Genomic DNA, 21,179 nt, shown 5'->3' with positions numbered 1-21,179 from the left:
TGTTAATAGCGAAAGCTTATAGCTTGGCAAATAATAGTTTATCCCGTCGTAGTTAATGAAAAATTATATAATTACGTTATGCAATTAAGAAATGTTTAATGTGCAAAATTGTGCAAAAAGTTTTTCTAATCGAAGCATGAATAGCTGAAAATGTGAAATTTATAATGCAAAGATTCATTATCGACTGATGGAATCTTTATCAAATGCTTAAGAGAATTAAAAAATTTTTTTTTATATAAATTAGAAAAAATTATTTATTATATATAATTAAATATAAATATTAGTGCCATTCAACTGAATAATAAAATAATAAAACTTAAGTTTTTCTTTTGACTCAGGTTTGAGTGATTAAACTATTCGAAAAATTAAAAAACAAAAATCTCAAATTTAAGACTATTTTAAGTATCCAGCTGCGATTCACTGTTAAGTGACACAGTAGGTTGCGCAAAGAGCAGTCCCGTTACTTTTAATGTTAACTAACAGCTCTCTTGTGACGTCACGTTATCAGATTTTGCTATGTTATTCCGGCTGAAGCTTGGAAAGCATTTCAGCAGAGATCGACTAAGTCGTCCAAAATAACCAAAATTAACTATATATAAGGAAATTTCAATAGTAGATACCTTAAAAATGGTCAATCACTAATTTTATTACCATACAATAAAGAAATTAAGTATATAATGGAATGAACAGGGAGGCCTCTCGAATGCAGCAAAAATGGCCAATAAGCAATAAGCGGGAATGGTTGATGGACATAGTTAACTGGGTTTTCGCCATCAGTATTGTTTATTTATGCCAATTTACCTACACATTTAAATATAGTACACGTTGAAGCTGCATCAATAAAGGTGCTGCACACACCTGCTGTCATGTCAGAAACATCCGGTAGAATGAACTAATATTTGTGTATTAATTGCCAAGTCGTAAACTTGTATGATTATGAGTATTGAAACCTAAGGAAACACATAATCTGCCTGAATCAGCTCTTAAAACTTAGACATAAGCTAACAATGCTGCGTATCAAAGTTGCTTGATTTTCATACAAATTTAAACGCGCGCCCAACATTTTCTGAAATAATGACGTCACGCTGTCAAATCAGCTGTTCGCTTTGCATAACCTACTATCACTCAATCGTGGCTGCGATTCCATTCCTTCAGTTGTACTAACACTGCACTGTTAAATAAATTGAGATAATAAGCTCACAAAGGGGTTATCGAAAAACCTCGTATGACTTTAACAAATAAAAAAAAATATAAAAAAAATTCTAATATTTCATTGCATACTTTTAAGTGCGCATAAATATCCGACGGAACATAAATATCTTTTAGGAGCTCTGTGAAATGCAGTTGGAGTTTAAACTGAAGTGCATAACAATTCAAGTGATAAGAGGCGTGGCACTGCTGGCACGTGCCTAAGTGGCGCCTGTCTAGACGCTAAAGACTGACAAAATGTCAAATGAAATAAATTTCGTTTCGTTTTGGCCAAACAATAAAAAAAATAACGAGCTGGTATTATTTGATATACATTTTATATACAGTTACCCACGATATGTTTTAGTTTTAAAAATATATATTTGCAGTAAGTAAAATTTCTTTTGAAATTATTTTTACATGAAAAAAACACCTCGCCGACATTGCTTCAGTATCGTTCCTTCATTCTCTCTCTCTCTCTCTCTCTCTCTCTCTCTCTCTCCTCTCTCTCTCTCCCTCTTTCTCTATCTTTCATCGAGCATGTTTCAAGGAGCGGCGTCGCATTTGGCGTTAATTAGTTTGGCAACGCTGCGGGCGTGTGATTTTTACCAATCATTTACAACAGTCCCTCACCACTTTCAATTTGTGTGAGTCGGCTAGCAAATACCCTGTAGTTGAAATTAAGTTAAATGTTTAAATGGTTAATAAAAAAAAAAAAAATATATTAAAATACATCTATTTTTCAGAATTTGCTCAAAAATCTATGTATTTATATGTATATACTATATTAAATATAATTTAATAGTTGTATAGAATGTTTAAATCGACTTGAATAGGTATTAATTTAATAGTAAAATTCAAATAGTTAATTTATGTTTTATTATAAATATTTAAATAAATGTGTTTTCTTACTTTCCTTTGACTAAATTTTAGGTATTTGCCATTCGTAGGGTATACCAACTCAATGTTGCCTTCTTTTCACAATTTTTTCGCTCACTCCAAAAAATAATTTTCATCAACAATTCGTCGGCAGACACTGACAAGTTGAAGTCCCTCGCTGGGCCGTTTCTTGTCGTTTCTCTGATTACACATTTTAGCGCCATTTTTGGCGCAACTTTTGCTGAGCCACTCGCCGAAAAACCCTTTAGGCCAGACGCGCAAAACTTTTTGGCCAGCAGAAGGGAACGAAAAAAAAAGAGCTGTAAAGAATCTCAATGATGGGGTTAACAAGCAAAATTTGATTTATTTGATGAGTTTCTCGTGTTGTTGCCGTCGACATCGCTTCAAAGACGCGTTTAATGAGCATAAAAATGAGGGTGAATGAGGGGAGTATTGGTTAGCTTGACTGCGTTGAAGACATTTGGGAAATGAATTGCATAAAACGCTAAGCGAAAAAAAGCAACTGTTAAATTAACAAAAGTTTATAATAACTAAGAGAAAGTAAAACCAAGAAAGTCCTTTGAGAATGAGAACTGGTTGTTGCAGAAGAATATTATGATGTGAAGTTGGGTACTTAATCAAGGGAGCAATGCAGTTGGTTCAAAAGTCTGTTGAATAGAATTTCTATTTATATACTATTACATGTGTTCCAGTCCCTCAGTCTGAAGAATACTGCGCTCTCCTTATCATATAAGCAAAACTATAATATTTACTCAGAGAAAGCTTCTCTCAGATAAAATATAAATACAGTTTATGCATTTATTTACATGGGTCACAAAAACAAAAATCAAAAGTCATGTAAAAATATTTTAAACATACAATTTAACTGCAAATGCGACCATGAAAAGCTGCAAATGTTATGTCTGCTTTATATTAACTATAAAAGAGACAATGTACAAAAATATCACTCATACGCTGCGTATAAAAAGCATAAAACCGCAACAGTAGGAACTCGAACGTTTAACGCCTAGCTGGGGCTTACACGAATGGCGCATAAAACAAGGCGCTGTAATAATGAAGAATATATATAATAAAAGGAAAGCAAAAATGTATGTAAACAGGTGGAAGTATGCATTTTTATGCGAGTCGTTAAAGAAACTAAAATACTCAGAAAAACATAAATGGTTGAGCCTAAGCGACTGCACAATACTCGGTCAGGAGTAATGCAATGTATTGAAATATTTAAAGGGAATTTATAATTATTTATATATATTAGATGTGCATTCTATTCATAAAGACCATGTTTTTTCAACTGAGAGTAACCGATTTTTTTATTAACAAATTTAACAAATTTTTAACAAATTCGTTTTTAATTCAAAACGTATTTAAAGAAAGAAATTCGGAAAAATGTTTTAAAAAAGTTTCAAAATATTAGTACTCTGTTAAAAAGTTAGAAAACTGATTGAAAAATGATAATTTTGTCATTCCTATAATTTGATTTAATTTAAAAGACAATCAGTAATTCAACTGATCTGAGAACAAAAACTCGATTGTAGCTTGTGTAATAACTGTATATTGAATTTCTTGAAATAACGCATCTCTAAAAGGCATATGCCGATCTTACAAGATGTACATGTTATGTTATGTTAAGCTGACTCAAGTCGTCAGCTGCAATAGCAGCAGGATATACCCAATTACCGTCTTCACACTGAATATACTCTCTTTCGGCTTGTGAGCGAGCGATGAAAATAGCTAAGAAAATGTATGTGCCGGCAAATTTGCGTTGAAGTTCAACGCTGGCTGCCATAAAAATGATTTAATATGCGTTTTATATGAGAAAAGTTTTGCAATTTTTGCACATTTAATGTCGGGCTCACTCACTTGACATTTGACGCCACAAAAGTATAGAAAAGAAGTGCGGAAAAGAAGTGGAAACTTTTTCATTTTTATTTTTTAAAGCTCGAAGTAGAGCTCGCAGCAACCTGCCAGTTAATTATGCTGGCGTTAAGCAATTCGAAAGTTTTCAGCAACGGAAGTTGTCTTGCCCTGAAATTAAATCTAATTGAATTGTAAACTTGTGCGTCTATTGAGCTGCCATTTTGCCCAAATGTGATTACAATGGAGCTGTGTGTGCGACTGTGACTCTGACTGTGAATGCGGCCCACACTTGGGCATTATTCATGTCACTTGTGTGCTAGACGCCCGGCCCGGCCCGGCACGGCTCGGCTCGGCTCGGTAGTGCCCTAAGGGAGCCAACGGCTAATCAGCGGCTTTTCTGTTGAAAAGTTTGCACTTATTGAATTTAGCGAAAATGTTTCGCTTGCTTATTACAAAGTTTCCTGTATCAAATTGAAATTCCAATGTTGTCAACAGAAGAAGCTGTCTTTAATGTGCCATATATACGAAACAATTCAGACTAAAGATAAAAGCAAAACTTTCTGACAAGGAACTGCTGGACATCTTTTAAATTGACCAAGACATTCGATTCTCTTTTGTTCTTTGTCTAAAAAAAAGGTTGTTTTAGGTCAAATTCTTGGAAATTAAATATAGTAGAATTTAGGACAATTTAGATATATTTTTAATAGAGCATAGTCTAGAATTTTGTTTACACAAATAAATTTTTTAAATGCTCTAGAATCAGTCGCTTTAAAATTTAGTACATTCATTCAGTTTATGCATTTCTCATTCTCTCATTGTTTAACCCATTACAGCTTAGCCAAGCTGTCTATGGCTCATACTGCGTTGACTGTGAAAAGTTTTCAATCTTTTTTTGGCCAGCTGGCAAAAGTTCATAACGCTTCGCTGACTGCCGGCTTTTGATCTCTCTCTCTCGCTCTCTCTCTCTCTCTCTCTCTCTCTCTCTCTCTCTCCCTCTCTGGCCATGTAAATCAAGCTGTTGTGCTTATCTATATATACGCTACCATATACTAATATACATATTAAAATATTTGTATCTACTACCAAAAATTATCATAAGCAGCGCTGGCAAAGCTTTTTGGGCTGCAGCGAGTGCGAATAATGCAAAATAGTTTCTTGCAGCTGTGACCTCAACTTGGATACACACCAAAGAAACAAAGAGAAGAAGAAGAAAAACTGGCACGTGACATGTTACAGTGGCAGCCAGACAATAATAACAATAACTGAAACAGCAACAACAACAACAACAGCAATAATGACAACGACAGCCACAACAAATACTTTGCATAACTTCAAAAGTTTAGAGCAAACAATTCATAAATTTAGCATAGAGCAAAGTTAATATCAAGTGATTGACTTCATTAACAGCAGTGCTGTTAATTAACAGTGTTTAATACGCATTGAAAATTGTATTTTTCTAAATTTGACAATCATTGAGTGAAAATGAAACAGAAGTTTGGTGTAAATTTAGTTATGTTTAATAATTTTATATAATTTAAATTAATTTTTTTCAAATTGTTGGACGCTTTAACAGCAGTTCTGTTAATTAACATTGTGTGTGTTAAATTAGCAGTGTTAACAAAGCTTCAGGAAATTGTGTTTTACAGGCTCTTTATATAAAATATAAAATATAGCGCACTCAATCGAAAGAGTTTTTTTTTTGTTGTTTTTATATGGAATAATTTGCAGTCTCTGTGGCCAACTCGCACCCCATTTTGTTATCTTTTGCTTGGCTAATTTGAGTCATTACGCAATCGGGCGCAATTTTGCGTCATCGCTTCTCTTTTAGTCTCTCGCTCCGCCCCTCAAGTTGCGCGCCATCTTGGTTTTGATCGCATAGCAATCGGCTCACCTTATTCGGTCGAAGTGACTCTCTCTCTCTCTCTCGCGTCACACTCTCTTAGGGCGACGCCGCTGCCATCTTTATTTAGATCGAAGAGTAATCGACGCATATTTGAGTCGTAGTGACTCTCTCTCTCTCTCTCTCTCTCTTTAGCGCCCTGACCGGGTGACTCACTCGCTCTGCTTCTCTGCATAATAGTAAAACAAAAAATTTATTTCTCATTAGAACAAAAAAAAAAAAATAAATAAATAAATAAATAAATAAAAAAAAAAAAAAAAATAAATAAATAAATAAAATAAAAATAAAAATATAATTCGCTAAAACTTCGACATATTATGTGTTTTCTGTATCAAATTATTTAATTATTTTCAGTCATGGTTTTAAGCATATTAAAGAAAAAAATGTAAATTAAATCGAAATCATTATACATCAGCCTAAAGAGTAGCTCCAGAGAGTCTAAGCAAACGGTAACAATATAAAATTTAAATTAGAACTGAAATGTTAAAAAGCCAAAGAGAACAGCTTGGTAGCAGCTACAACATGACGGTGATAATCTCTACTCCACAGAGACTAAGCACAAACACAAACACACTCGCACATACACACTGAATAGCCAGCAGAGACTTGACTATGCCACGACATTCCCGCATCAAATCCAAAGCGACAGCGTCGATACAAATAATCTTTACTTTACTTTGCCGGAAAAAAAAAAAAAAAATAAATAAATAAAACAAAAAACTTTGCGGCGAATAAGTGTCAAAGCCGCCAGACGAGCAGCAGACAACAAGGGAAACATTTGGTCGGACAAGTGATGGAAAGAAATGCATAATAAATAGATGTTGAATTGGATGTACAATCCAGCGGATGAAAGCAGCGAAAGAAAGCAAGCAAAATGAACTAGAACCGCATGATAATCAAATTCAAATAATACAACAGGCGACAAGTAGCCGATGTAGAGACATTGTAAATTTCTTTCGTGGATTTTAGAAGTGGAAAATGCAAATGAAATGATGCTCTGGCATACAAATATATATGTTCACAATAAAATCAAATACTTAGTATGCGATTCAAATTGAAATTTTCGTATAATGAGCCTATTAAAACTGGAAATGTTGGGTATAATTTTATTAAGACAGTCCTTCTAAGGTCTTGAAACTAAACTACAGACTCTATCGGTTGAGCTAAATCCGCCTTATATATATATTCCCTCGAGCACAATATTCTCCTGAGCTCTAAGATCTATTTAATTTTTACATTTGAAATATACATTATTCATTTTATTTATTTATTTATTTATTATTATTTTATTATTATTATTTTTTTTTTGATAGTATAAAATATTTATAAGAAGAATTCTGCTACGTTCTAATTTAATCTAGTTAAAAAATCCGACTTTCTATGCATATTTATATTTTATATTTACTATTCTATATTTTGCTAAAATATGAAATAAAATATGCAAAGAGTTGTGTTGCTTAACTAAAAAGTTATATGTTCTTCATTATTATTATTTTTTTTTTTTATATTTATAATAACAAACTAAGCTTTTGTAATCTCGACAACAGCTAGAGTTTTACAAATTGTAGCTAAACTCTCAGCACTTAGCAACATTACAGCTATTACAATAGTTGAGTTGTATGTTGCTGGTGCGAAGCATTTGAGATAAACGGGGCCTCAACGTTGGCCTTATCACAGCTCTTTATTCGGCTCTATTCACCTGCTGAATGTTTTGTCTGCCCTTTGCCATTGTCGTAGCTCAGCCTGCATTAGGCAGCGCAGTTTGGCCTGCAGGCAAGCAGCTTATGCACAACACACAAACGGACGGAACGGACAGACAAACAGGAGACATACGTAATCCTTGCACTCAGGCACGCAGTCATTGGTATTCATAAATCGCTTAGCCAAACTGTGCAGCCTTAATCAGATTTGGGCAACAATTTTGTTGCCATGACCGGAGCGAGAGCAGACCAGCCTGCCTGTCTACCAATCGGCCACAAATTGCAAAATTTGCCAGAATGAAATGTTTTCGTCCTGCTCCTTGCAATTTAAGTGCATTTTAACGTAAAATTTTGGCAACCACTTTGATTGGCAGTGGCAATTAAGGCAAAGATATATCGATTTATTAGCCGATGCGTTAGCTAATTTAATCAGGCGACTTCAGTCTGGCAAACACACACTCACATTACGTATACGCCACGTACTGTTTGTTTGGCCGTAAGTTAATTAAATTTACCTCTGATGGCCGTTTATTTATGCAATACAAATTCCTGGCAAATTGCAATGGCAATTGCAATTGGAATTGCAATTACAATTCCTTAAATAATTTATGCTTTCTGTTCTCTGGGCCATGGCACAGAAATATCGATGGAAATCGATGCATAAATTCTTTTTCACATTTTCCTTTCGAACAATTTTCCTCGGCCGACATTTTTGTCAGACAAACCTTTTTTATTTCTTGTATATATATATATACTTTTTGGGTCAATGTCAGCGGCTTGTGTGATAATAATTTATGTCTGGGGCGGTCTTAGCACGCCCACAAGAAGAAGCAGCCTACATAGGGCCACGATTTCTTTTTAAACTTTTGCCGTATTTTTTATTTGCTTTTCTTTTGGCTTGCAACGGATATAGTTGTCAGGTTTTGAGGGCGTTTCGTATAGCCCACTTGTAAATGCCACGCAATTTGGCGTGAATTAGGCTACAAATTACAAGATTTGTGAATGGTTCGAGGTGTGTATTTATATTTAGAATGGATGAACTTTAACTGGAAATTGAATACACTAAAAGCAATAAGAAATTGGACATACAGAGCGCAGTGTAGCATTAACTTTAATCCAAGTGCCTTTAAAATAATAAGTAAATACAAATAGAAAATATTTATAAATAAAAAAGAAAATCCCCTCACATGTATATCTGCGAGCAATACTTGTGAAATGTTAAGTAAATTCATCTTGAGCAAAGTTTTCAAATATTGACACACGAATCCTTTAGCTCTTAGACAAACACAGCTGCTACAACCCCCAAAAGACATACTACATAGAGTAACAAGCCGCCTACCCCCTCCGCACATGCCTTAACCGCCCCGTTATGGTCATAAAACAAAACTGCGGGCCACTGCAGGCAAACAACATAAAACCCTCGTAAGAGGCCAGCAACAACATAGAACACTTGACCGCTTGACCTAAATTTGGCAAGTTTTTCTTCTTCTTCGTGTTCTTCTGCTTTATTTTTTATTTATTTTTTTTTTGGCGCCAGATTAAGTCGAGTCCGTTCGTGCGAACATCAAATGTCAACAGAGCCCAAGAAATAGTACAAGAGAAATGTTTTAAAAATTACAACACGTACGCAATTTTGTCCTGATGCGCATAAAATAGGCATAAAATACGGGGCGTGGCCGCACAGCCAATGACAGCTAATGCTGCCGGCCCAAAAGTTGTAGGCAAGCGACTGCAGCAAGGGTTATCTTTGCCACAGCGTCAAATACACCTCATTCGCCAGCAGCAGGCATCTGGCAGCAAAAGTTGGCTTTGATTTTCATTCGTTTCGTTCTTTCTTTTTTTTTTTTTAAGCTAGCTACTTGGCTAATCTGTTCACACGCACAACACCGCCTGCGGCAAGGTGTTGAAAATTGATTTGCGCCTGTGATAAATTTCTACACAAACTTTCTCGCTCAAGGACCTGCCATTGAAATTAAAGATGGCAGCAGGCAAAGGCAGCAGGCAGCAGGCAGGCTGTTAAGCCAATGCTCAGATAAGAAAGACATCAACGCTGCTGGTAGAGCTGGGCACACGTACCACATTTTAGCACACTATTTAAGCAGTGCCGAGCAGATCCACGACTCTGACTACACAAGATGTGTCAATTTGGCGTCAAAGACATTTGACAGGCTAACGCATATATGCCAATGCCTTCAACTATGAAAATACCCTGTACATGTAGTGAAATCATACATCAATATATCATATCATCATATCATCATATCATTTTATCGTATTCATTTTAGCTGGGCTTTTAGTTTATCGCCTCTCTAAGCAATTCTCAAAAGCACTAAAATAGGTTTAAAGGACCATGACAATGAACAATTTTAAAGCTTTTTTCTTCATTTGTTATATTTAAGTTATATACATTTTATGTTGTAATGTAATAATAATAAAAAATAATTATTTTCAATATATAAATAAGTAGTATATTTAATGTATTATTTAAATGTATTTACATATATAATATATATTTATTAATATATGTGTATATTATTATACCTGTCAAATAATTTAATGAATTAGTATTAGTATCTTTATTATTATTATATATATTATTTATTAAATTAAATATTCATTTTTTTTTCGTGTTTTTTTTTTTTTTTTTTTTTTTTAACAAATATTCTGCTAACACTAGTCACAATTTAATGTAGTTCTTCATTCCGAATTTTTATACATATAATTTAGATTTATGTTTTTATTTTATTCCACAAAGTATCAACAAATTTATAGTTGCCAGCTAAGCCAGCCGTTGCTTATCTGTTCTTAGATAGGGTACAATACGACAGCAACAACAATACATGTTAACATTAGCAATGAAACAAGCTGCTTCTAAAATTGAAGCTGACTGCAACGGCTGTCACGCCCACTTGCCACAGAGTTCGCCCTCCCCCACCAGCTGTAAGGTGTTTTCTGCTGTCTCACGTACGGTGCCACGAACAGGAGTAGGAAATCTCCCCGCTTGGTTAGGCAGACAATAACTATAATTGTCGCATCAGCGTTTTGTGCTGCCGCTGCTTTCGTTCCCGCTCCGGCAGCCCTTAAAAGTATGCAGTAAAAAGGACGAGTCATTGTAGTGTGAGGGTGGGCGGGAGAGAGAGGAGAGTGGGTCGAACAGACAGCGTCGTGGAGAGCAATGGAATGCCATTAAGCAGCAGACTGGGAAATACCGCGTGCAGCAAGTGCCGCACATAGGCAGCAATTCCTTTTGTAGGTCTCTCTCTCTGTGTGTGTGTGGGTGTGTGTGTGTGTGTGAATGGCATAAAAAAAATTCTTAAATTAAAGTCAATTTGACGACCCGTTGAATGAGCATCTGGCTGCGGAGCCACGACAAAAGTGAAACTTAATGTTGATTAGGAAAATTGAAGTGTTAACGCACAGATTCTTTAATTTTGGCCAAAAGTCGAACAGGAATTGTGCTCTTTAAACAAACCTGAAAATTGAATATTGTACAAATTATTATGAATTACATTCAGACACTTACTGATCTTCGCTTTATTTTAATTGATCGTTAGCTAATGTCAAAAAACACTCAAGTGGCTTTTCAATTAGCTATAGAAATATTTAGTTCTAACGAAGTGAAGTCCAACACATTTTCTTAAATAAAATACTGCATCAAAAACCTGTGGAAAACTGTTATAGCTGGAACTGCGTTTCTCCAGAGTATAACAAGTATGAATCATCTATTCGACTAGGACATACCCGTATTCCCATTCATGTTTAGTTGGGGGTAATAGTTGTTCTTTTTTTTTTTTTTTTTTTTTTTTTTTTTTTTTTTTGATAGGGATAATATTTTTTTATTTTTTTTCGCCAAATTATATATTTTAATGGTTTCCAAACTATTTTTTCTCGTTCTTGCTTAATATCCCATTTTGCTATTCCGGGTTTCCGGGGTTTTCGCTTAAACGTTTTTATATTATCAATTATTTTATTGTTGAATCAATAATTTCACTTACACTTTTAAAATGTGGCCAAAATGGCCAGTCTTATAACAACAAAAATAAATTCAAAATAAATAATTATTTAAAAAATACGAGCTAATTAAAATATCTAAAAAAAAATGCAATAAAATAATTAAATATATAAAAGAAAAAATTTTAAATAAATGGATCAATAAAGGAAACGAAAATGTACGAAAAAAATAAACAAGTTAAAAACATGCTGGTAAACAGCTCTGCCTATTGCAGCTAATGAATGTAGGTCTTCAACCTCCATTATACGCTGTCCTGTCCCATTCCCATTTTCAATAAGTATTCAGAGTATTGAAAAACAGTTTGGCAATTAAATTTGCTGTGGTCTCCGCTTGGGGCTATTCAACAAGTCTTTGTTTTCCCTTAGCACACATACATATATAAACAGCTCACTTGCCAATTTTCAACATTAATTAACTGAGTGCCAAGCAGAAGAAGGAGACCTGCAAGACATTGTGTAAAATTTGTAAGCGATACGAAAAACACAATATAAGACAACGAGTCGAATACATTGTCTGACTGCAGCATTTAGTTTACGAGAACATTTTAATCTAATTTAACACACTTTAGATTTATATTTGCTTAAATAGAAGTTATCTAAGTGGCACGTGCCGGGCATAGCCAATAGAGCCAACACTCACACACACACACACGCACACAGACATAGCATAGGCGAGTCGGACACAGAGCTCAGTATCCAGCTGCTCCGGGCACTTGGGCAGGGGCTACACAATGGAGCAGAGCCAGACGCAGACGCATTTTTATTATAGTTTATTTCACTTGCTTTTGCAACCGCTTTAGACATGCAATCGAATTGAGGCAAACGTTTATTGGCCAAAAAAAAAAAAAAAAAAAAAGAGAGCTACAAGTATAAGTAGAAGAAGAAGCGAAAATGCAATCAATCTATGGCAATTGTCCGGTGTACAAAGAACTTAAAAGCAGCTCAGCCATAGACGCGTCGCAGCAGCGTGAAAAACGAATAGATGACGTTCAGCAGCGACTGCAGCATCTTTAGATTCATTGGATAAACGCCGCCAACAAGTACCTGGGGATGTATCAAATATATAATATATACATGTATATACACATATATAAGTATAAATATGAATTTAGGAAGATTTATGCTTACTGCGAGTGGCTTTTGAGAACGCATCATGAGAAACATTACTACTTTCTGTGTCTCTATATCCAGATCCATCCAATTGATCTCATAGGCGGCAATGGATATATTGAAACTCTGTAAATAATTCGAATAGTATTAAATTATTATTAAAACAATTAAAAATTTGACAATGGGCATCTACCTGAAAGTAAAGCTCATTGGCCACGTAGTAGAGCACAACAGTGTTGGAAAATATCATGATCATATAGAAAATCACGATTATAAACTGAGCTATTGTTGGTGCCTATTGAGAATAGTTTTGATTGTAATGAAATTAAATTGAATTGAATATACATATATTTAGATAAAATTATAATTAGAATTCAAATTGTAAATTGCCAACTTACAATGATTAACGAGAAGAGCAACACACAAAGCATTGCGCCAAAGCATAGAAACTCCAGCAGATGCAAATGGGTGGTCAATGCATTCATGGCATCGACCAGGCTATAATTGAGTGAATGAGTGAGTGGCTAAATGATTGCATGAAGGTGAAAGACAATAGCTTACCCAGCCAGCTTGAGCTGATATCGTATGCACCATATAATTTCGTCACGCACTCGAATGCCTGGCAATTGCCGCAAGGTGCGCAGCTTGTGCTGCAGCACCTGGCACATGAGAATGGCAAACAGTGTGAAGGTAACAATCAGATTCGTATACGGTATGTACATGCAGCAGCCCATCGGCGCCATTATGACCTGCACCACAAAGAATACCTCATAGGCAGGGCTGGCATATTTATCGATGCCGGGAATATACATGCCATAGGGCAGCACTGTAATGGCAAATACAAATACAAATATACAATTACACAAACACACACACACACACACTCAATTTTCATCGAGATTGTTTGTTTTGCTGCTGAAAATCTAACCGCGCTCGGACCCAAATATCGGATATGTTACAAAGCCAATGCAAGTGCAAATGCCCATTAGTAAATTAATGCGACCGATCAAGTTGGAGAGTTGCGTCGTCTTCGCTATCAATTCGGAAATATGCACATCTGAAGAATTCTGCAAAGAAATAATGTATATATGAAATAATGTATATATGTAAATTTCAGATTTTACATTGATTAAAAAAAATCGGACAAAAAAGCTGATGGTTTATGCTTTGATTTGATTGATATTTAAATATACTTTTAGTAACTAAAAGTCATGGTAGCATTTCTTCAACCGTGGCAAGCCGTATCTGTAAAGTTTTACACTATATAGGTTTTACCTGACACTTAAAATTGAGTAAGCATATAAATATTCATTTTATTGCGCAGTTATGTTTTTACACACAATAGACCTGACTAATACTTTTTACCACTTACCATTTTTACTTTACCATTGCTAAAGTTGCCTCCCGAATACTTAGAAGCACACCTCTCACCCTAAACTATGTAGAGTCTTAAGAATTTCCCCACTGAACTGGGAGAATATTCTTATATTGGTGTTCAATACTTTCAATGTTCTTTGAATAGAATAATTCTAGTATTGGAACGATACTATTTTTGTTTACTGGCAAAAATATACATATGCAAGAAAACGAATCAACATTTTTCACTATTTGAAAATTTGCCAGCAACCTATTAATTAAAACATATTTAGTTAACACATAAATTTTTGTACTACAGCTATCAAATGAGTTGTAAGCATTCTTTTTAATTGCTTTATAAGCTCTGTTAGAGAATTTTTACTTTTTATTTACATAGAATCAAGAAGTTCGATATTATTGCTCACAATAAGTTATAAGTTATTGAATAAAATATATATCATTATTATCTATTGGCTATTGACAAACACTTTTACATACGATTAATCGCTACAAATTATGATAAATTGATCAGTAAAGAAAAAAGCCGAAAAAAAACAAGTTAGTTTTTTTTTTTAAATCCAGAATTCCCGCTGCCCGCTGTTTTGGAATTTTTCCCGCAATTGGATTTTCAAAAAAGCTAGATTCGACGGGAAAAAAGCTGATTTGGCAACACTGGTCAAACTGCCTTTTGCTGAGAGTCTTTGTGTGAGCGAAAATAGTATTAGTTTTTACGCGACACTCATTTGAGAGCGTCACACGAATGTGCCATTGCAATGTTGTGTCTGACCTAAAGAATACAAAGAGTCATTATCAACAGCAGTCTTATTTGGTTCGTTGGAGTGATCGGTTGAAAAACAATGGATATATTTGACGTAATTGAAATAACCGAAACTTGGATTTGTTTTTTTTTTATACTCAAGGTAAAACTGTGAAAACTTTATTTATCACGAACAACTAATTAATATCCTAATATTGTGCAGACGTCTTTTCGTTTCGTCGATACACGTAAACTCGGCCAGTTCAATATCAATGTCAATGACCTTGTTCCCATTGCAGCGATCGTAGAATTTTTTTCAATGCCACGTAACAATAAATTACGATCAGTATTTCCGGTTTGTGTTGATTCGATGAAGGACAAATATCGCGAAATGGGTATTGTCGAAGAGAAGAGGCAGCACTTTAAGGACTATGTGGAGCCTGTTGACGACAAATTCACGAGCTTGATAAGTTTTGAATATGGTGTGCCCCTTATAAAAGGCCTGCCATACGAGAAAGTCCTACAATTGAAAACACTGAAACATTTATATATTTGGATTGACAGTTCTCTGAAATATGAATTTTTGGTTGCTCTTGGAAACAAGTCAGGAGAAACGATTGAAAGTCTCTCCATAAAGGGCGCATATCTAACGACTGAGCACGTGGAGAGGATTTGTGACACTCTCCAGCTCAGCCTGGAAAATTTCTGTGTGTGGTGTAAAGAAGTGCCGCTTGAACACTTGCTAAAACTGCAGAAGCTGAAGTCGCTTCATATTCAAATGTCTTCCATAAAAAATGCAATGGTAATGGAACTTATAAAGGGTTTGCCCAACTTGGTGATCTTGAATATGCGAGAGTGTCAACTGCTAACAGAGGAGTTTGTCTCTGAAGCACTTGACTGCCTGACCAATAACAACAAACAATCGAAACTCACGATTTACGTGCAGGGATCAGCCATAAATTGGAAGGAGCTGCCTGGAAATGGACATTTGTTGCAGGTCATTGAGAAGCAAAAGAATGAAATAGTTCGTATGAATGGCGAATTGAGCAATCAAGATAATTAAAAAAAAAAAGATTGATATATATATATATATATTCAGTTGTTAACGACAGGAAACATAAGAAAAATAATTTTTATTCATTTTATTTCAATACACATACTAATCAAAAGTCTAAAAAAAGTTACTCAAATTTTTGTATAACCCTTACAACAATTATATACACTTTGTGAGCAATTTTGTGTTTTACTTTTATTTACTTTTCTTGGTAACAGCTGCACAGTGAGGATCTGAGCGTGGAACCCCCACTATAAAATATAATGACTAATTTTAACGGATATGACCAACAATTATAAATATTTTGGAAACTTTTTTTAGCTTTTACTATTCCGGTAAAGCCCCCTTATCTTTTTTTTGTGCATTAGTTAGATTAGCGGCTGCATCGATTTCTTCGATTTTCGTATTTTGCTTGACCATTGCAATATAAATTGAGAAACACCAACTAAAACCCAATTAAACCCTTCAAACCTGACCTTTTCCAAGGCTCAAGGAAATGATTTTAATTCAATTTCACGGAAATTAACATATATAGAATATTATGTTAACCAATGTGAGCAAATGCCTGATACGTATGTATGCGTGTTAGGACTGGTGTAAACTATTGAGCTTACAAAATGGATGCGAATTGAGATGATGACTTATGAACTATGAAAGAATATGAAGAATTCGCAGGGGAGGAATGCGATCATGCAATAAATACATATACATACATATGTATATAAATATGTATATACATCACTCTGCCACTATCAACTTTCATACATATATTTATAGAATATGTTGTGAAGCTCACCAGCAGCTGAAGATAGTAGACTTTCAAGAGTTCTAGGAAACGTTCGTATCGGCCACGTTGCACACAGAGCAGGACGCCACGCACAATTGTGTTGGTAAAGAGCACAGTCAGATAGACATTACGTATGATAAAGTCGAGGCGCTCGGAACTTAGGTAGATATCACCGTATTGGGTCACATTGATGAGGGCATAGGGCGTTAGGGCCAAATAGCGTCGCCAATTGTGAACGAATAGATATGACCAGAATTTCATTAAACGCAACGTAATGCCAAAAATGGGCATGTCCGGTGTGGACATTGTCTGAAGTTCCTGTCTCATTTTTAGTTCCCTATTTAGCAGCACAACTGTGGACACAGCTCAAGGTGCTCTCTTATTTATACATATATGTAGACCTGTCGATGCTTTCCTGTCTGATGTCATCATTAGCGTCTAATGAATGGCTGTGCTTGAGTGGGCGGGTGTTAATTGGTTCGCCAGTATCTAATTAAAGGTGTTAAGGTATATAATTTGATGTCAAATTGTCACTTGCTATTGCTTGCAGCTCGATTTCAATGCTTTAACAAGAAGAGTTTCATGTCTGACATTAAAGCCAATGAAATCTGTGACTGTTCAAGCAACCCTTACATTAAGTCCGTCTGGGAGTACATTGTAACCAACTTGAACTACTTCATATATTTAATCGCATTTTTTTAAAGACAGAAATGCAATTCGCAGAAGCCTATCCAAAAACCAGATTACCACATAAATGTTGGCGTACTCTTTATTTTTAATATACCCTGAACCTAATGAAAATGGGAAATCAGGGTATAATGTAATAAGTATGTAACAGGCAGAAGGAATCATCGCAGACCAGATAAGGTACATATATATATATTCTTGATCAGAATGACGAGCTGAGTCGATATAACCCTGCCAGTCTCAGAAGTTATAAGAGCTAGAGACTTGAAATTTGGCATGCATACTCGTGAATATACATTTGATGAATACCAAGATTTTGTAATTTACAGATTTTGGTTACCACAGCTCTTTCGCCCCCAATTTGTATAAAACGTACTTCAAGTACTAGAGATTTGTGCTTTGGAACACACATTTTAACCATATGATACCGTTCTGAATGTTTCATGATGAGTTTCATGAAGTCTTACTGCAAGATAAATTATTCAACGAGTAAATTCTCATAATGGGCACTATCACTGCAACATCACAGGGTATCTCCTAGTCGAGCAGTCTCGACTAGAAGACTCTTACTTGTTTTTTTTTTTTTATATGTATGTATGTGTGACCCAATGTCAGGCACTTTATCAGCGAGCAAAGGTCTTTTATGGCAAAAACAAAAAAAAAAAAAAAAAAAAAAAAAAAAACAAAGAAACAAAACAACATTGTTGAGCAAATAATAACAATATGTATGTAATCCTTTAAAGTGCTACGAACTCAGAAGTTCTGAGTTATAGCACGACCTATGCCAATTGTTAGTGTTGGTCAAGCTGGTCATAAATTGCATGCACTATGCAACACTATGCCGACGTTGCTGCACTTGACCTCTTTGATACTCTGCTGATTGCGGTCTCGACATTTGTAATAAGCGTCGGCAAACTTTTAATTGCGACACACGCAGACAGCACAAGTATTACGATGGGCGTGGCATATGCTTGTGTTGTTTGCAAACTATTTTTTTTTTTTTTGTGCCTGGTTGCCTGGTTGTTTTTTGAGGCTGCCAGACAACACTGGCAACGCCTGAAATTGAAATTCTCTCAGCTTTTCGGCTGTATATCGTTAGTCAACGAAAAGTTTTTGCATTTTATGCATATGCGAGTGCATGGGATGTGCCGGCGTTGTTGATTTGTTGCTCACTCGGTTGGCTGGCCAGTCGGCACTAAGAATCCTGAGTCCTGAATCCTGCCCGCTTGTCGATAATATGTAGTGATGCCCAGATGGGTCCGGCGTTATGCTCCTATGCGCTAAATTAAATGCATAATTACTTGATAATTGGATTTGCGGTCGGCTCAACTGGCTGTGCGAAATTTTCTAATTAAAATGTTTAGTGGCTGGCGAGACTATGGCGTGACTCCCCAATTGCTACTTGATGACGATAAGCCCCAGGCACGTATTCACCTCCACTCATTCACACACACACACACCCACTCAAACGTAAACACACACACACACACACACACACAGCAAATGGCTGTCGGTCGCCTGCTGTTAGCATATTGCTTTAATACCCTTTCGAAGGCGTCATGCGAAATACACTGAGTGCGTTTGTATGTAGAATATATGAATGAACTGTTAGCAAATGATTTTGAGGTATCATAAAGGGTGTTAAATTAAGGCTTAAGAATGCATAATGAAGCGTAGCAGAGATAATCCATATCCAAAGTAGTCTATATATATATATATATATATATATATATATATATATATATATATATATATATATATATATATTATTTTTTTTTTTTTTTAATTAAATGTTTAAATATTTAATAATTTCTGTTACGTTTAGTTAAAAATTAAAAATAATTAAAACTATTAAATTGAAAAAGTTAAACTATTTGTGTAAAACATTTTAAAAGAATTTACTACACAAATATTTATATTTATATATGTATATATAATAATATTAATATTTCATATTAAATATATGTTTAAAAAATATTAATAATAATAAATATAAATGTGCTTCTCCAATTCTAAATTTTATTAGAAGTGAAAAAAAAATGTCAAAATTTTATTAAAAGTGGTGAAAATATTAAAATGAAAATTTCACCTATGAAGTTTTTTTTTAACTTTAAAATTTAACGTTGTGAACTGAGAAGTTAGGGGCATATTTCAAATGTCTCTAAATTATTTTCAATTAATATATAAAAAAGAAAAATAAATAAATAAATAAAATCTTATAATTAATTTGAAACCAATAATTAGCTTTCAAATTCGGACATAGAAAATATAGTTTTTTTAAATTTTTATTTATTTATTTATTTTTTTTCATTTTTATATTTACTAAAATATACTATATTATTATTATATATATAAACTAGAGTAATTTATGATACTTTGAAAGATCAAGAATTCAAATATTCAATAGCAAGTATTGTTTAATGCAATTTGAATTCATTAAAAATATAAAAACAAAAAAATATCTAGTTTTAAGTATGTACAAGTGCGGTGTGCAGACGTTATCTTATCAGACCAATTCCTAATCCCTTTTATCTGCCAGGTTCTTGGTAGGCGTGTCGTCCTAAATAAGTTATAAACGCCATGTTTTTTTTTTGGCTTGCTGTAATAAATTTCCATTTTGTTGTTGTTGTGGGCGGGTCTGGGAGCCCAATCTCAGTTGGAGCCACCATAGTTTGGCGGCTTTAAAATTTTCGCAAGCAGCTTCGCATTCGTAATACAAACGAAATTTATTGCTTACACTCAGGCGGCATTGCCTGATAAGTTATTCATATGAAATGGCCTGATTACCGCCCACCAAATATGCGCACCGGCATTCCTCAATCTCTATCTCACTCGCACTCTCGCTAGTGTCTTTGTTGTATTGGTACGTGTTTGAATTATATGCCGGTCATGGAATTTCTTTTCTTTTTTTCAGATTCTCGCCATGTAATGCGCCAGTTTGTATGGCAATCGCTGCGCTGGGCCGCATTTTTTATGAACTGTTGGGGCCATGACTTTTATGATTTGTATTTTTCGGCTCGAACAGGAAATTGTACTTGTGTCTGACTGTGTATGTGTGTGTGTGTGTGTGTGTGTGTGCCAAGTACCAACTCACAAGTGTGTAGTTCCAAGTCACAGAAGTCATTGAATTAAGCAAATGGTCAGGCAATGCGGTAAGGCTCTCTGCGCTGGCGTGAGGGCAAATAGACTCTGCTCACTTTGCTATTACAACTCTCAAAGAAATATTATTAATTATTTAAATAAAATCATAAGGAATTTATATAGATTAAATGTAGGAATCTTGCATAGCTTTTTGTGCTTTTGGTTTTATATTATTATTTATGATATGATTATCGTATTATTATCATGATTTAAAAAGAATTGTAAACAAGAAATTTTTGGAAGTAATTTGCGGACTTCGATAAAATGTTTATTGAAAATTTATGAAATTGAAAATTCATTAGATTCAAGCTATTATAAGAATTTTAATTTATATATATATATATATATATATATATATATATATATATTTTTTTTTTTTTTTTTTTTTTTTTTTATATTGTCTTAATCTCATTGCACTCGTTTAAATCGTATTAATTTTTGTAATATGTTTTTTATAATTTTCATTTTAATAAATGAGAATTTTTCATTTGAAAATTTTCTTTCTTTCTCTTTTTCTTCCGTGCATTTATTATATTTTTTTACTTGTTTAAATTATTTTTTTTTTTTTTTTTTTTTTTGCAAGAGATCTACTGCTCGTTAACTTTAATTATCCTGTCAATCTCTTACATATATACTGTAGTCAGAGTTAGGCCCTATGACAAACCTTAAAAGGCTCTATCAATATTTTGGGCTTGTGGCAAATCCCCATTTTTCTGCAAACGCTGCACATA

At 34.4% G+C, this 21,179-nt stretch overlaps 2 protein-coding genes across 2 annotated transcripts; one reads left to right on the top strand and one right to left on the bottom strand.

Moving 5' to 3' along the window:
- Positions 1–12,164: 12,164 nt before the first annotated feature.
- Positions 12,165–17,247, bottom strand: LOC6576597 (odorant receptor 30a). Its single transcript, XM_044008926.1, has 6 exons — positions 16,630–17,247; positions 13,595–13,733; positions 13,228–13,492; positions 13,065–13,164; positions 12,860–12,961; positions 12,165–12,792 (listed from the first exon to the last, which is right to left on the bottom strand). Exons 1-6 carry the CDS (start codon positions 16,945–16,947, stop codon positions 12,499–12,501), a joined length of 1,218 nt encoding a protein of 405 aa, XP_043864861.1. The 5' UTR covers positions 16,948–17,247; the 3' UTR covers positions 12,165–12,498.
- LOC116803880 lies at positions 14,833–16,021 on the top strand. The gene is made up of 2 exons (XM_032728946.2): positions 14,833–14,942; positions 15,003–16,021. Exons 1-2 carry the CDS (start codon positions 14,880–14,882, stop codon positions 15,840–15,842), a joined length of 903 nt encoding a protein of 300 aa, XP_032584837.1. The 5' UTR covers positions 14,833–14,879; the 3' UTR covers positions 15,843–16,021.
- Positions 17,248–21,179: the final 3,932 nt, after the last annotated feature.

The sequence above is a fragment of the Drosophila mojavensis genome, unplaced genomic scaffold (assembly GCF_018153725.1).
Source record: "Drosophila mojavensis isolate 15081-1352.22 unplaced genomic scaffold, ASM1815372v1 contig_36, whole genome shotgun sequence".
NCBI lineage: Eukaryota > Metazoa > Arthropoda > Insecta > Diptera > Drosophilidae > Drosophila > Drosophila mojavensis.
Note: the sequence above shows the minus strand (reverse complement) of the source record. Positions and strands in the feature narration are given on the sequence as shown.